Below are 16,465 nucleotides of genomic sequence, written 5' to 3' on the forward strand. Positions count from 1 at the left end.
ACAGTTCCGAAAGGCAAAAAAACATACTCAAAAATTGATGAAAGGACATGCGCCCAATTTTTTGGGAGTAAAGTCTTATTAAGGGGGTCTTTTTGGACGGTAAGCTAATTGCGGGAAAAAAAATCTTGAATAATATATTATGTTTTCACGAGAAAACTACAAGATTATGTTGTAAATAACCCTTTTGAGTAACCTGAATTTATGTTCTGGAAGGAATGTATATCTTGGACATTTGATTATGCCTTGAACATTTTGAAATGCCGAACAATTTTTAGAGCATTATTTTATGTCTAATACATTTGTGGTGGTCTCTTACGTATAAAGAAACTTAGAATTCTTTAGTGGTGTCTAAAAGGTCGGGTTGGGTCAGGGACGACCCGACCAGTACCAGAAAACGAGTTAGGTTGACCCAGGTTCCTTCCTGGATTCTGGCTGGGTCTCTGCTTTGAGCCCGACGAACCAAATCCAGATTGGCAAAAACCCGGGTTACACCTGTTTTATTATATAGATTCCATGGATTTTTAAAAAAAAAATCTCTCTTTTTAAGCAATAGAACCCCTTAAGTTTAGGAGCAATTGAATTAAAATTTATTTTTTAAAAAAATTTGTGGAGATTGAAGAGAAACTAGGAGAAAATAAAAAAAACTAATGAAAATTGGGAGAGAGAAAAGTCTGGAGAGAAAACAAGAGAATTAATAACGAGACCTAAAACTCAATAACATGAAAGAGACCGGTAAAATTTTGAAGTTTATGTCAACACTCTCAACATGTTACGCAACCAAATGTGCAACAAACAACTTTCCTCTAAAACAGCTCATATCACATTAATAAGGGCTTTAAACTTTCAACAGAAAAAAAGAAAAAGAAAAAAAAAGGGCTTCAAACTAACATTTTTATATCTTTCAACAAAAAAGAAAACATTATTTTATAAAAAATATCCCAAAAAATGAAAAGTGGAAGTAGTTAAAGAAATAAGTAGCGGTGAACAACAAAATATCTGTACAAGTAAGGATAAAAAGAAGCCACGTGAAAAATTGTACACGATAGATATTTCCACAAAAATATCTTTGTCCGTCAGATATTTTTTATGCTGAGTTGGCATCCAGCGAATAGTACTGACACGTAGAAAAGTGAAAGCCATGTGGAACGATATTTATGGACACGACACGACACGACAAGATACTTCTCCTCACTTTTCTTCTCTCTTTCTCTCTCTCTCTAGAAAAGATAAAACCCACAAACTCCTCCTCCTCCTCTCAATCCTTCCAAATAATGCTTTTGTCTTTCATATAAATGGATTGAAATCTTTACCAAATAATCAATCCAACCACTACCCTCCTAACCTTCTTCTTCTTCTTCAGATCGAAGAAACCTGATTCAGAAGAGTCTGAGTATTTTATCATGTCAGGACTCACCCGTGAAAATTTGGTCGAAAATGGAGAGATTTTGAACTCGGTAAAGATCCCTCTTTTTTTGGATTTTTCTTCGATTCTATGATAATTAAATACTGGGTTTTTCTTTTTGTGGAAGATTAAGTCTGGGTTTTTTCTAGGGTTGTTTTTGGTTGCGGATTTGATGACTTGATTTGATTTTTTGTAAATTAGGGTTTAAAAATGGCTGATTATGAGAAGTCTAGCTAATTAAATTGATTCCCTAATATGTGTAGTTCCTTTTTGTGTAAGTTTAATTGATTTGAGTTGCTTAATCTTGTTATGTAAGAAGATTGATACTCTCTAAATATGTTTTTATTATGCAGGTTTTTAGTGAATTTCCATAAACATTTTTTTTTTTAATTTTTGGAGTGATTCTTTTGTTTTAGGGTTTCATTTAATCCTTTTGATTAGTGAATTTAGTGCATATATTAAATTTTTTGATGAGTTAACTCTAAAATTGTTGAGTTCTTCTCAAAATAAGTGTTTATGCAACTTGTTTACTATAGTATGTTATGAGATAGTTGATGACGATGACTATCCTAACTTTGTAGCAAAGCCAACCCTAACTCCAACCTCTACTCCCACTCAAGCAATTCGTAACTTCCCCTTAAAGCGATAGCCGATAAGCCAATCCCATTTTGTGCACCAAACTTGGGGCATGAAATCACGCCTATTGATTTCATTTTGTCATTTTAGCATTCTTTTCAGGAAATTTTGTGAGATTTTGGGGTTCGATTTACGGTTTAATCTTCATTAATGAGAAATGCCCTAATGATGAGATATCTTAATCTTCCTATCAATACATTAATATCCTTCTATAAGGAAAATTTTGTGGCATGTCAATATGTTTCTTATGTTTAACGTCGCGTTTAATTTGAAAGGTAGTTCCTTTCAATTATTCTTACTTACTGTAGTTTATTGCCTACAAGACTATGTTTCCTTCTAACCTAACTCGCCTCCACCTCGTGAATGTATTTCAAAATTTTAGGGCATTAAGGTGGATAACCCATCAAGAGAATGGACAAATGAGAAGCACAGATTGTATCTACGATCTATGGAAGAAACATTTGTCAGACAATTATATAACGCCAGAGGAAGGAATAAAGTCGACTCGAACACGTCAAGTCAATCTAATGAAAGCACATGTACCTCCTCCGGTCAGGTATAGAGTTTCATTCGATATGCTAAAGTTATAAAATCACTAGTAAAATAGTATCATGACCGAAGACGAGTTTGTTGCCTTTTAGGAAATTTATATTATTTTCCTTTCGGTTTTGTTTCTCTAGTTCAAGATTCTTCAAGGTGGAAGTTGGAAAAAGCTGAACTTAGAAAGAGCTCAACCTCGGTTCGGTATTGCAGATGAAAAACATTCGCATCCGGAGAATATGTGGATCCAACATTTCACTTCGGGGGGAAAACATCAAGAAGTTATATCACCCAGCCTGAAACAAAATTTTGCACCTTGTGGTCGGGCGGTCGATTGGAGAGGGCAAAAGAAGTCAATGACAATTTCAAAGCGTTCTTCGCTTATCCAAATCTTTCATCGAGATCCTGTTGAAAGCGTAATAGGTATCAATTTTTTTTATTTTGCTTATTGAAGAATCCACATGATTATATTAATATGAACTATTAAGTGCGTGGACATCCAATAAAATACCCTAAATATTGCATTCTTGGTCGTGAGACTTCTATTCTGTCCTTGTGGGACTATCCTCAGATGATATAGGAGGTGCTGCTTAATTATTTGCAGTTTTGTTCTTATTTTCTTCAAGTGGATTTCTAATTTTTCTTCGGTTTCATATGATGATATAGAGGTGTCAGATCAGAATTTTGACAATGGAGATTATGAAAGGAAGCAGTTAAGTAGTTTCCATAGAACCAAAAGAATGAAAACTGAGAGTACTGAAGATTCAACGAAAGATCAGGTAAAACATACAGTTTTACTCACATTTAAAAACCCTAAGCTTCTTGTGATATATTGTAACCTCTAAACTCAAGATCACCACACTTATTTCAGGTTGTGCCAATGGGGAAGTATTTTAGAACACCAGATCTTAATGAGAAGTACTCTTCTCCAGAGACAGAATCCGAGGTTATTTCAGATTGGTAATAACATCTAAGAAAGGGCAGGAGATAGGTGAATGGCGGGGTGATATTGGAATCTGAAAGATGAGAGAGTTCGATCGGAAATGGGGTGAAAGAAGATCTGTATTTGTACAGGTACCTAGTTTAGATAACAGACTCTGAATGAATGGAAAGACTTAAGTGACATGTTTAAAGGAGAAGATTGCTTTTACATGAATGTTAAACTTAATTTTCTTGTTTTGGCAACAACTGTAGTGGTTAGCCATTAAGTCTTTGTACATTTACACCCTCGCAAGAGGGAAGGGTTCGAGGGTTGGGCTGAACCTAGCCCCTTCCAACTCGCAACTCAGAGTTTAAGTATGTAGACGCACGGACCAACCTCTCTGTAAACTTCGAATTTTTGTTCATTACATATTTACATGTACATTGCATATATATATATAGAGAGAGAGAGAGAGAGAGAGAGAGAGAGAGAGATTAGATGAGGTGTTGTTTACTTGAGTTATCCTCATTGTGGAGGATGCAAGTGCAAAGGAAGTGATGTCTTGTTTGGGTTTTTTTTTTCTTTTTTCCGTTGGGAAGGGGATATTTGTGTATGGGAAGTTTTATATGGGGGTTTTTAGTGCATGACCCTCATTTATTTAGCTATATTAGGGGGACACCCCTAAAAACATTTTCGTTTAGGCGTTAACCCCCAAAGTCTATTTTCCCGTCAAATAGCCGTTATGTGAGGGGTGTGCGAGTCACATGCTCGATCTCTGACCAAAATACCCCCTCCTAATTTTTAGTATATGACCACAATTTATTTAACTATATTAGGACTACACCCCCGACCAAAATACTTTGTCCATTCATCCACGTTAAATCTGTTTTCAGATTCTCCTTCAACAACTAACCAAGATTCAAAGTAAAAAACAGAGTCCAAGTTGACAATAAAGAAGAACAAGAACAAGAAATTGAAGTGAACCCTAGATTGAAACCAGAACCCATTTGCTTAGATTCAGCAGATCCATGAACTGAAGAAAAATCTGGATTTTGTAGTGAAAATTTTAATAATGAAAGAATCACTTATTCCAAAAGGAGAAGAAGATACTACATGTTGTAAAGTTGATGGTTGAGAGGAAGAAGATACTTGAGAAATAGGTGGTTGTGAAGCTCCAAGTGGTATTTTGGTTGGGGTGTAGTCCTAATATAGCTAAATAAATGGGGGCCATATACTAAAAATTAGGACGGGGGTATTTTGGTCTGAGATCAAGCATGTGACTCGCACGCGCCCTCACATAACGGTTACTTGACGGGAAAATGAGTTTTGGGGGTTAACGCCTAAATGAAAATGTTTTTAGGGGTGTCCCCCTAATATAGCTAAATAATTGGGGGTCATGCACTAAAAAACCCAAGATAAATACTAGTAATACTAACGGTTATATGATGTACTATCACCACCTCCTAGGCGCCTACTAATTCAAAGACGGCGCCTATAGTCATTATATAGGGCGCCTATAGAAGTTCGGGGATTATAGAAACGTCTACCAATTTCCTTCCCTTTTGGATTACACGAAAGGACTCCTTGTCTTAACGATAACGACCCTTCCAACTCACAAACCTCAATCACCTCAAAACATTCCACCTCATTTTTCACCACAACACCCTCCCCTTTTTGTTTCTCTCTCTCTCTCTCTCTCTCTCCAAATTTTCTTAGATAACCTAGCTACTATCATCCTTCTCGAAAACATTCTATACCTATAAATATGTGTATATATTTTTATAAATATACATTTCTTAGTTAGTTGAAAATTTATTTTTTGGTCAAAAGTTGACATTTTACTATAACATCACTTTTATACTTCAAGGAAAATCCAAAGAAAAGTAAGTTACCCTAGAAAATATCTTTGTATTCTATTGACAATTAAAGATCATAGTTTCATCACAATAATTTAAGTAGTACAAAATTCATTGCTTTTCTTCAAATTTGTTTATTTGTTTCTTCCAATTTATTAGAGGAAGTATGACACTAAAAAATAGTACTTAGAGCATCTCCAATGCAAAACTTAAAAAAAAAATTCTATTTAGCTTATGTGTTGAGTCTCAATTGAGATTCTCTTTCCTATGTGGCTAACTTGAGTGTCTCTAATTCAAGTCCTTCTCCAATGCAACACTCTAAAAAACTCTAATAGATACACATGTCATACATACATTTAATAGGAAAAAGTGGTTGAGAAAGAAAAGCTTTCTATTGGTTAAAAAATTAAATTTGATGACTAGGATACTTAAGACTCTCAAAAGAGATCTCAAAAATAGAGTTTCTAGTTGAGACATCTTAAAACTTAATGCTTCCACATCAACTTAAGATCTCAATTGAGTTTTGCATTGGAGAGGTTTTTTCTCAAAAAAAACTCTAAAGTCCTAAGTGGCACTTAAGATTTTAAGATTGAGTCTTGCATTGGAGATGCTCTTAGTAGTATTAAATTCGATGACAAACCAAAACGGGTTACCGTGCAAGTGGTGTTTGAATAGACCGGATGACCTTTCCTTTTCATTGGGGGCACTCTCTTTCTTTTCATCATCTTATTAATTATAATTAATTAATTGATTAATTTGGTTTTATATTTTACCCATGAAATTTTTCATTTTCTTTACTTTCAGTGGCCGTTGACACTCCACAATTTGTCTCACATGGTTAATCTTAATTCTATCATTTTATTTTGAAGTAATATCGTATGTCTAATTTTAAAGTGACGACTCCCATTTTGTCAAGTTTTGTTTCCCTCACACCGCCTTTTCTTCTCTTTTGCTCAAGGGAAGGTGGGCCGCTGCCACCACTGCTCTCTCTTGGCTTAAGGGGAGGATCCATTTGCCAGTACTCATGTTCTGACATAAAGATTTTTCAGTGAAATTGTGTCGTAGTCATGCTCAGGAAAATGAGACCATAAAAACGGAGAAAGATGAGTAGAGAAGGAGGAGAAGTAACTGGTAAGTGGACAGAGAGGGATGACAGGTAAATCGTGGTAGCGGTGGTGGGAGGAGGTGGAAAAAGATGATCTGCTTCATTTCTTTTGAAGGATCGTCAGCGATCCTAGCGGATGTGAGGAGGAGAAGTGGTGGTGGGTTGCGAAATAAAAGAATTTTCCATCTCAGAATTTTGAAAGCCTCGAAAAATTTTGTGTTTCCCCACAACATCCAACTCTGTCCAACGTTGAATTTAGGCCAAATGGACGAGTTAGTAAATTAGGGGCTAAATCCCACTTAACCAATATTAATTAAACTGTATAGTTATAATTATTACCAAGGACATAGAATCACATGAGTAGATGATTTTATTTTTGTTGTTCAAACATGTCTACAAGATTGTTACAGATTTCACTTGTTTTATCAATAAAATATAAAGCCTTGTCAAATAGAAGAAGGAAGAAGAAGAAACAAGAAAGGTGACTTTTAGTTATACCCAAGAGACCAATTCATCACACTACAAAAAGGACACAAACTTCAATCAACCCATTACTCCTCCTCCACCACCACCACCACCACCACCACCACCGCCATAAGGTCAATTTTCTTATTGAAAATGGCTTCATCATCATCTTTAAGATTTATGGCACCAACCCAGATCCAATCCAATCGTCGAACTAGTAGTAATAGTACTAACAGGATAATACTTTCTCAAGTAATAAAACCCTCTTCTTCTTCTTCTTCATCATCATCAGTGGCGGTGGAGGTAGATGGATCTAGGTTAGAACCTAGGGTTGAAGAGAAAGATGGATATTGGGTATTGAAAGAAAAGTTTAGAGATGGTATTAATCCATCAGAGAAATTGAAGATTTTAAAAGAACCCATGAAATTATTCATGGAATCTGAAATTAAACAACTTTCTCAGATCCCTCTTGATGAAATTGAAAAATCTAAACTTAGTAAAGATGATATTGATGTTCGTCTTAAATGGCTTGGTCTCTTCCATCGCAGAAAACATCAGTGTAAGTTTTTCTTAATTCTTTAAATTTCATTTGATGTTTTACGGTTCAAACTCCATTAAACTTGATCTAGAAAATAGAATCATCTTTCTTTTTAGATCATTTATTATCTAGTTTATACGTATCTCAAGGATGTAAAAGGGATGATTTTGATTGATTTCTAGACAACCATCGATTTCATTTGCTTACTTATTTTATTTCTTTTGACTTTGGATTTGGACCGCATATCAAAAGATTCCCAAAGGAGACTTTTTTTTTAATAAATCATAAAAAAATTAATTAATAAGAATATTTCTCTATAGTGGAAAATTCATAAAGTTATGATGGATCAAGAATATTAATTTCTCGGAATTTGGTTTATATAGATGGAAGATTTATGATGAGACTAAAGTTACCGAATGGAGTAACAACGAGTGCTCAAACTCGTTATCTAGCAAGTGTTATAAAGAAGTACGGAAAAGACGGATGTGGAGATGTAACAACTAGACAAAACTGGCAAATTCGTGGTGTCGTTTTACCCGATGTACCTGAAATAATCGAAGGACTTGAAAAAGTTGGGCTTACTAGTATACAAACTGGTATGGACAATGTGAGAAATGCTGTTGGGAATCCTCTTGCAGGTATAGACCCATATGAGATCGTGGATACTAGACCATATACTAACCTTCTGTCCCAGTATATCACTGGAAATTCGCGTGGAAATCCGGACGTTACTAATCTGTAAGTGTATATCTACAACTTCCGCTTATACTTTCTTTTTGAAGATAATAGTTAAAAAGTTTTCAACGTCTTAGTTCGAACGGTGGCTTAAGGTACTAAGGGGCGATTGTCATAACTTAGTGACTGCGTGCTTGATTGATAGATAGATATGTACCGATAGTCTCATATGAGATCGTGGATTTGTTAACAAAATGAACATGGTATTAGACCTAGGCTCAGACGTTATATGCCCCCAATGGCTACACATACTCCACGCTCAGAGGACACCACAGGTGAGGAGGTGGGGTGTGTGAGACTAGTCCGATATGGACAATAAGGAAATCTCATGACCAATAATATAATATCTAGGGCAGCTCAACTTGTTGCAAATTGGTTTATAGTTGGATGATCACACACTTAACAAAACATTCATGGATTTCGAAATATGCAGGCCGAGGAAATGGAACGTTTGTGTGATAGGAACTCATGATCTTTTCGAGCACCCCCATATCAATGATCTTGCTTATATGCCGGCCATAAAAAACGGAAGGTTTGGATTCAATCTGCTGGTTGGTGGATTCTTTAGCCCGAAACGATGTGAAGAGGCAATACCTCTTGATGCTTGGGTTGCAGCAGAAGATGTAGTTCCAGTTTGTAAAGCTGTTTTGGAGGCATATAGAGATCTTGGTACCAGAGGAAATAGGCAAAAAACCAGAATGATGTGGTTAATTGATGAACTTGTGAGTAGTCTTTTTCTCTCTTTCTTGCTAAAACAAGATGAACTTTGTCTATCTATGAGCTTTTATATAACAAAATTGTGAAATATGAAAATGTAGGGAATAGAGGGATTCCGATCTGAGGTTGAAAAGAGGATGCCGGATCAAGAACTAGAGAGAGGATCCGATGAGGAACTAGTCAACAAGCAATGGGAAAGGAGAGACATTTTTGGTGTTAATCCACAGAAACAAGAAGGCTTAAGTTATGTAGGCCTACATGTGCCAGTGGGCCGTGTTCAAGCTGATGACATGGACGAGCTTGCCCGTCTAGCTGACGAATACGGATCCGGTGAACTCCGTCTCACAGTCGAGCAAAACATCATAATACCCAACATCGAGAACTCAAAACTCGAAAAACTACTCAACGAGCCATTATTGAAGAAAAGATTTTTGCCTCAACCACCAATTCTAATGAAAGGATTGGTTGCTTGTACTGGTAACCAGTTCTGTGGGCAAGCCATTATTGAAACGAAAGCACGGGCTCTGAAAGTAACAGAAGAAGTAGAGAAGTTAGTTTCGGTGAACCGGGCCGTGAGAATGCATTGGACCGGGTGTCCGAATACTTGTGCGCAGGTTCAAGTTGCTGATATTGGGTTCATGGGGTGCATGACTAGAGATGAGAATGGGAAAATCTGTGAAGGAGCAGATGTTTACTTGGGTGGGAGAATTGGAAGTGATTCACATTTAGGAGATATATACAAGAAAGCAGTTCCTTGTAAGGATTTAGTACCATTGGTTGTTGATATCTTGAAAGAACATTTTGGTGCTGTTTCTAGAGTTATCGATGAAGAAGAAGAGTGAGATTAATTTCTGGGTCAGTTTAGTTCTTCGACCACCATCAAGAACTGGTTTGAGCTCTCTCCCCGCCTATTTGTAGAGTATGTTGTATTGCTGCAATTCTAAAGAGAGGGTGAGAGAGATGTACTTTTATTTTGATTTTAAGAGAAATAATTGTTTTTCAAGTTCAAATGAGATTTCAGTTCTACCATTAAGGATTCCATTTTGTATCAATAGGTTACATACTAGATTTAGGGATCTAGGTTATGGAGAATTGGAGAATTTATGAAGTCCAATCAAACCCCAAAGAAACTATATATAGCAAGAGAAACAATTAGAGGAAGCTTTATATCACTACCACTATTCCAGTCTTGTATGAATCTCAATCACTAAGAGCATCTCCAATGCAAGACTCAATGCAAAACTCAATTGAGATCTTAAGTTGATGTGGAAGCATTAAGTTTTAAGATGTCTCAACTAGAAACTCTATTTTTGAGATCTCTTTTGAGAGTCTTAAGTGTCCTAGTCATCAAATTTAATTTTTGAACCAATAGAAAGCTTTTCTTTCTCAACCACTTTTTCCTATTAAATGTATGTATGACATGTGTATCTATTAGAGTTTTTTAGAGTGTTGCATTGGAGAAGGACTTGAATTAGAGACACTCAAGTTAGCCACATAGGAAAGAGAATCTCAATTGAGACTCAACACATAAGCCAAATAGAGTTTTTTTTTAAGTTTTGCATTGGAGATGCTCTAAGCATATTCTTTTGAATTATATGTACCTGTGTCGGATTAATTTGGAAAACTGGGTTACGCTAGTTGCATACCCTGATCTACTACTGTAGGAATAGCATTTCCTGCGGCGGTTTGAGCAGCAAACAGTGGACCATGATTCCAGCTCAGTATTGCTTTGGAATATTGTGTGAGAAAAATGCAAAAAAAGAAAAAAGAATTCCATTGCCGGGATTTGAACCCGGGTCGCCTGGGTGAAAGCCAGGTATCCTAACCGGGCTGGACTACAATGGATTGATGTTAGAGCTTAAGTTTAAAATGTTAATGTAACGTCATCATGTGACAGGAGAATCCTCCTTTTCTTTCAATTTGAGTTTTACTCAAGAGTCAATTCCCAAACTCTTGAAGCCTTATTTAGAGTCAATTCCACCATTTTACAATTTCAGTCAGAAGAGGTTGAGCTCATGATTTGTCATCTTCGAGACCTAGACACGTATTTTCTTTAATAATAAAATCAGAAACGAACAAATCAAAAAGAAGATACAATAGAGACGTGGAAATAATTAGTAGTAAGATAAATATGGACTACTAAAAGATGATAGTTTCCGTATGAAAAGTTAAAAGAGAAAAAGAAAAAAAACAGAAAATGTGATTGAAAAGTTTGGGCAAAACTGAGTAAAAAATGTAAAAGAACTTTGAGAAAAAAGTGGGTTAGCAGAGAAGCACCAAGAGATTCCATATAAAAAATAAAAAATCCGACTTGCCGGATTCGAACCAGCGACCTAAGGATATCAGCATACAGCTACAGTCCTCCGCTCTACCAACTGAGCTAAAGTCGGTTGATGAACATATTTCAATTGGTATATATTTATGCTATTGTTGCTATTACTTCTCACCTAATTTAGCCATTGGCCTTTTCTTATAGATGAAGATCAAGTCCACAACATTTGGTTTTAACAATTTCTTTTTAGGGAAATGATAAAGTTAAAAAAGATTTTGACAAAAAAAGGTTCCCAGCTGATGTGGCGGGTGTGGTTTCAAACTTTGACCAAATCTAGACTGTTGAGAGATGAAAATCACAACCGCCACATCAGCTGGGAACTTTTTTTTGTCAAAATCTTTTGTGATTCTAGCATCTCTCTTCTTTTTAATATTATTATTATTTTGAAGTTAGATCAAGATAACACCACTTCTCAATATTTGAGTTTCCCTTGACTACAGTTTTTAAATAAAAGACAGAAAATAAATAAGTTATCTGAAAAATACAATAACAAATTGCAACCTCTTTTTTTTTTTGGTAGAGAAAGACTCCAACCCTATTCACTCAAATGAAGATTCATACTTACTACCACTGAAGAAAAGTTGGCTATAATCACAAAGTGCACCTTTATTTGAGTTGTTTGTTCCATTTCATACCCAAAATAATATGCTTAAAAAACTTCATACATGATTTATGTGGTGATACAGATGAATTACAAACTCAAATTTTGTTGCTCCCAAGCAAGATCAATACATCATACATGGATAAAGATCAATTTCATCACCTGGGTTGCTTCTAGTATAAAAGGGTAGTAGAAACAACACAACAAACACGTAACGTTTACCAAGATAAAATGTAAGGGAAGCTTAAGATGGCTTTGGAATAGGTGGCTTCTTTTTCGTTAAAAACGTCAAGAAACGTGGGAAAAATCTTTTCTTTTTCTTCGTCTTTGAGATTGATATTTCCGGGGAAGAATCAGGTTCTATGTTATTTGATGATGAATACAACTTTGAGTTTGAAACAGATCTTAGTGGAAGATAAGCAGCAGCAGCAGCTGCTTCTTTATTGTCTTTTTTCACTTCGAAGCTTCTTCGTGGTGGATATACAATTCCTTGACTAGCATCACTGGCTTTCCTTCGTTGCTCATTTTCGGCTCTCCATTTCCTTAACTCTTGTTCTATGCCAAGTTTCCCTTCCTGGGCTTTCTCAGCTTTCCCTGTTGCTGCAATTAGTGCTTCTTTTCTAGCTGTCTTCTCTCTATTCACTTCTTCTAGCTTCTCCAAACTTATGGCTTCTGATTCCTTGGCCATTTCTATTTGAGAAAAAGCTTGTTCCAACTTCAACTTTGCTCGTTCTTCAGCCTCGTTTGCCCTCTTACTGAGTTCATAATATTCCTCGACTGAAATCAACACAACACCAGGTTCGTTATCATTTTCAGGCCCTTTTTTTGTTGGTGATTCACTTTCTTGTAAAGCGTGTATTGCTGCTAGTGCGAACCTCTCTGATGCTCTTGTCGCTTCAATCTCCTTTTGAACTGCAAGCAATCTGCTTTTTATGGTACTTTCTCTAGATTTGATCAACTTAAACTCTTCTTCTGCCTTCCTCAGTTCTTCTCGGGCTAAGTTAGCCGATGATTTGGCCCGATCACCTTCTTCAGCTGCTTGATGCAGTTGTTTTGGCAGTTCACTCATGATCTCTCGGGCTTCCTTCTCCTTCATCTGAACTAATGCTACTTCTGATCTGATCTTGTTTAGTTCGGCTTCAAGTGATGAAACTGCTACTGATGCTATTCCTTCCCTCTGTTTTATTGTTGACAGTGCTGAGTTTTCCCTCTCTAGTTCTGTTTTAAGTGAAGTGGCTGCAACTTTCAAACAATTTACTTCTGCAGTTGCCTTTTCAATAGCAAGTTTTACTTGTTCAAGCTCCTTTCTGACAGATGAAACTGTTTCATGCAATCCTGTATTGGTGGTTTCATTGTTATCTGATTCTTCTAATTCACCTTTTAGTTTAATTATCATACCAGATGAGAATTCAAGCTTCGACTTGAGATCCTTTACTGATAAAACTTGCTGTTTTAGACTTTCTAGTTCTTCTTGTTTTTCCTTTAGTTCTTTCTCCCACCTAAGGGAATCTTGTTCTCTAACCATGTCTGCCCCAATTCTTTGCTCCTCCGCCTCGAGATGTGCAGAATGTGCAGATTCAAGGGATTCCTTTGTTGCAATTAGCTGCAATGTGAGTTCCTCCACTGTCTTCTCAACTTCCTTAGATATCGAGTTAGCTTCCTCGGATCTTTTCACAACCATTTCCTTTTCTGAGAGTAAGGAAGCATAATCTACTAGCAATTTTTCCCTCTCATCTTTCACAGATATCAATTCTCTAACTGCAGATTCATGCCTTGCTTTGGCAACCTCAAGCTGTGCCTTGGCAGCAACACTAGCTTCATTGCCAACCCCTTGCTCCATCTCTTCTACTCTCAGCTTCACAAGTTCACAGTCTTGCTTTGCTTGTTGCTCCTCAACTTGAGCTCTTTCAAGATTCAGCTTCAGTTCTTCTACATGCCTCTTTGTATTGTCAAGCTCTTTCAGTATCTCGATCTTTGCATCTTCAGCAACCTTCGACTGTATTCTGAACTCGGGAATTTCTTTATTTGCCATCTCAAGTTCATGTTCAATAAATTTCCGCCTCTGTCCCACATCCATAAATAGTATTAGAAATCATCATGTTATTGAAAGTAAAACCACCTATATGAATATCGAGATTTATTACCAAGAGCACAATCAAATTCTGTTATATAATTTGTAGAACAGTATAGAGTCAGGGTCCAGAAAACATTTAAGAATGGAAATGCAAAAAGAAAATGAAGTACAAAGAATCACGACTGTTAAGTGAATAGACAACTAATTCTCACTCTCACATACTCCCCTTCTCAATGAAAACAAGGAAATGCAAGAATTTGGAAGATGGCTGAGACAAAGTATAGGTCTAGGTAGAATTTCATGATCAAGGTATACAAACTGAGCTCCTAATAGTGAAGTTCAGCTTTTCTTGAGGAAAACCATGATACGATAAAAACAACCATTAAAAGAATTACCTCTAAACTCTGTATTTTATGTGCTTTCCAATCCACAATTCCTCCAAACATCGTAACAGCCTCTTTAACGGATTCAAAAGGTGCTGCTGTATCAATGAGTCCCCTGTTTAAGTCTATATGTTTTTCATCTTTACCACAATTAGGGGGCTCTGGATTAACAGAGACACCATTGATTTGCTGAAGAGAATTGTGAAAGTGTTCTTCTGATGGATCAGAATTTGGCATATCATGAACTTCAGAGGGACTAACTACAATTTCCTCAAAACTTGTCTCTGATTTCTCTGCATTTTGCGTTTCTGATTTTCCCAGTGAATCGGAAGTAAGAGTGTCATGAACTTTAGACGGACCAACTACAACTTCCACAATAGCGGGTTGTGATTTCTGTGTGATTTCTTTCGGAAGAAGTGTGTCCGGACCCGTTGTTGGCCCATTAGAGACAGCTGGTACATCTTCAGCAATAGAACCCTCCATAGCTTTGGTCTGATATTCACGCACTAAATCTTCATCACCAATTACAGAGCTAAGAGTTTCCGAATCAATATAAGTTCCACTTGGAATGAAAATACAATGTGGGTAGAGAGGATTCAGGAGGAAGTCTTTCTGCTGTCTCCTTGGTTCCTCCTATCCACCTCAAGTAGAACTGGAGGCGGACAAGTCCCAAATGGATATCTGTAACACAAGCATAGAATAATGCGGTCACGTAACACTCATGTATATATAGTATGATTAACGTCGACAGAGAAAAGAAGTCATTTGGAAAACTTTGTTCAAATATGCGAAAAAGACAAACAAACTGAAAATAGAATCCCATATTGGTAGTGATTTCCACCGAAATAATCACAAAAACTTAATTCATGATGCATCTCATTTCCATGGCCGATTAAACCAAAATATTTGCCTAGCATTGTTGGTTTAGGAGAAACGTTAAGCTTGGCAAGAAGATAAAAGCCTATGCCTCTGATTTCCGTAGAAATAAACAAACTTTCATATATTGTTTTCTCAAACAGATAATGTATTTAACAAGGGGGAAAGGGCAAATTTCCTCATTATTCCAAAAAAGTTGATAAATTTGTTCATCAAAGAAATAAATGGATTATGCATATTTAGATCATTATGAAAGTGATTAAATGATACAAAATTAATACTATCAATATACCAAATCTGTTCATAAATTGATCAAAATCCTAATGCTTTTCCCCAAATTAATTAGGGGAACAAATTAATGCACACCCAAATCTGATTATAGAAATCATTCAATATTTCAGCTAAAAGGGCAGAAAACGAAATGATGATTTATAATTTACAAATATGAGAGAGAGAGAAAGATGGGAAGATGAACTTACAGGGAGGGATTGAGGAGATGGATAAAGGAGTTGAAGAAGGTGGGTAAGATTTTATTAGGGTTAGAATTTGAGAAAGAAAAGAAATGTGAGGAAGAAGAAATGAGAAGAAAATAGGAAGAAAGAAATGAGATCGGAAAATAAGGAGGAGGGACACGTTTTTTATGGCAACAATTTATTATTACCCTCCCTCCTCTTCTTTCCCCATAAAACCAGATCCCATTTCTACTCTTTGTTTCTCTCTCTAGATTAGTACTCTATGAATGATAATCAGATGATGATTATAAAATGATCATGATTATGATTATAGTGTTTACCAGGATGTGCAAAAGATTGATTATAGACTGCCACCTCATCCAACTCGACCTCTTCCACCACCACCACCAAAATTCTTCCAACCATCCAAGTTCTCATTTACAAGGATATTTTGATATGGATGATCAAAATAATGTCTTTTACCTAACATTACAATAGTTTTAACAAGGTCGCCAACAACTGATTGCTCGACAATTGAAATTCGTGATTTATTAGATTTAAGTTATTAAAAGTTATAAATAAAGTAGTTTAGTTAGGTCTTACATTCGTAGTTTAGTTGGTTTTAGACAGTAGTTTAATTGGACTTTAGATCGTAATAATTAAATTTGGCGTTATTGTGATTATCATATCTTATTAATGTATCAATTACATTGTAATGACTATCATAGACAATTAACTTAAAAAGATAACCAAATTTTTTGGGTACTACTGCCGTTGAGCAAGCCCTCTCGTTTGAAAATATTTTAGAGGTTTTTTTGTAAACAATTATAG

At 36.0% G+C, this 16,465-nt stretch overlaps 3 protein-coding genes and 2 non-coding genes across 6 annotated transcripts; 2 read left to right on the top strand and 3 right to left on the bottom strand.

Annotated features, from left to right (window-relative positions):
* Positions 1-1,183: 1,183 nt before the first annotated feature.
* Positions 1,184-3,763, top strand: LOC147551597 (cold-regulated protein 27-like). The gene is made up of 5 exons (XM_086672357.1): positions 1,184-1,454; positions 2,421-2,594; positions 2,719-3,001; positions 3,245-3,357; positions 3,450-3,763. Exons 1-5 carry the CDS (start codon positions 1,401-1,403, stop codon positions 3,540-3,542), a joined length of 717 nt encoding a protein of 238 aa, XP_086528483.1. The 5' UTR covers positions 1,184-1,400; the 3' UTR covers positions 3,543-3,763.
* Positions 3,764-6,801: 3,038 nt separating this feature from the next.
* LOC147551598 (ferredoxin--nitrite reductase, chloroplastic-like) lies at positions 6,802-9,945 on the top strand. Its single transcript, XM_086669356.1, has 4 exons — positions 6,802-7,485; positions 7,848-8,202; positions 8,633-8,921; positions 9,018-9,945. The coding sequence occupies exons 1-4, from the start codon at positions 7,080-7,082 to the stop codon at positions 9,756-9,758; spliced, it is 1,791 nt and encodes a 596-aa protein (XP_086525482.1). The 5' UTR covers positions 6,802-7,079; the 3' UTR covers positions 9,759-9,945.
* A 742-nt stretch (positions 9,946-10,687) lies between these two features.
* Positions 10,688-10,761, bottom strand: TRNAE-UUC (transfer RNA glutamic acid (anticodon UUC)). The gene has a single exon. It is a non-coding gene; the product is annotated as a tRNA-Glu (tRNA).
* A 460-nt stretch (positions 10,762-11,221) lies between these two features.
* Positions 11,222-11,306, bottom strand: TRNAY-GUA (transfer RNA tyrosine (anticodon GUA)). Its single transcript is given in 2 exon segments — positions 11,222-11,257; positions 11,270-11,306. It is a non-coding gene; the product is annotated as a tRNA-Tyr (tRNA).
* Positions 11,307-11,853: 547 nt separating this feature from the next.
* Positions 11,854-16,219, bottom strand: LOC147551601 (protein WEAK CHLOROPLAST MOVEMENT UNDER BLUE LIGHT 1-like). 2 transcript variants are annotated; one of them, XM_086667109.1, is made up of 3 exons: positions 15,662-16,219; positions 14,319-14,987; positions 11,854-13,911 (listed from the first exon to the last, which is right to left on the bottom strand). In XM_086667109.1, the coding sequence occupies exons 2-3, from the start codon at positions 14,787-14,789 to the stop codon at positions 12,094-12,096; spliced, it is 2,289 nt and encodes a 762-aa protein (XP_086523235.1). In that variant the 5' UTR covers positions 14,790-14,987; positions 15,662-16,219; the 3' UTR covers positions 11,854-12,093. The 2 variants fall into 2 exon arrangements, with proteins under 2 accessions (XP_086523235.1, XP_086523236.1); XM_086667110.1 differs by having other exon boundaries at positions 15,976-16,092.
* Positions 16,220-16,465: the final 246 nt, after the last annotated feature.

This window comes from Eschscholzia californica, unplaced genomic scaffold (assembly GCF_041429995.1).
Source record: "Eschscholzia californica isolate CP2 unplaced genomic scaffold, dmEscCali1.0.p SCAF_3, whole genome shotgun sequence".
In the NCBI taxonomy this organism is placed as follows: Eukaryota; Viridiplantae; Streptophyta; class Magnoliopsida; order Ranunculales; family Papaveraceae; genus Eschscholzia; species Eschscholzia californica.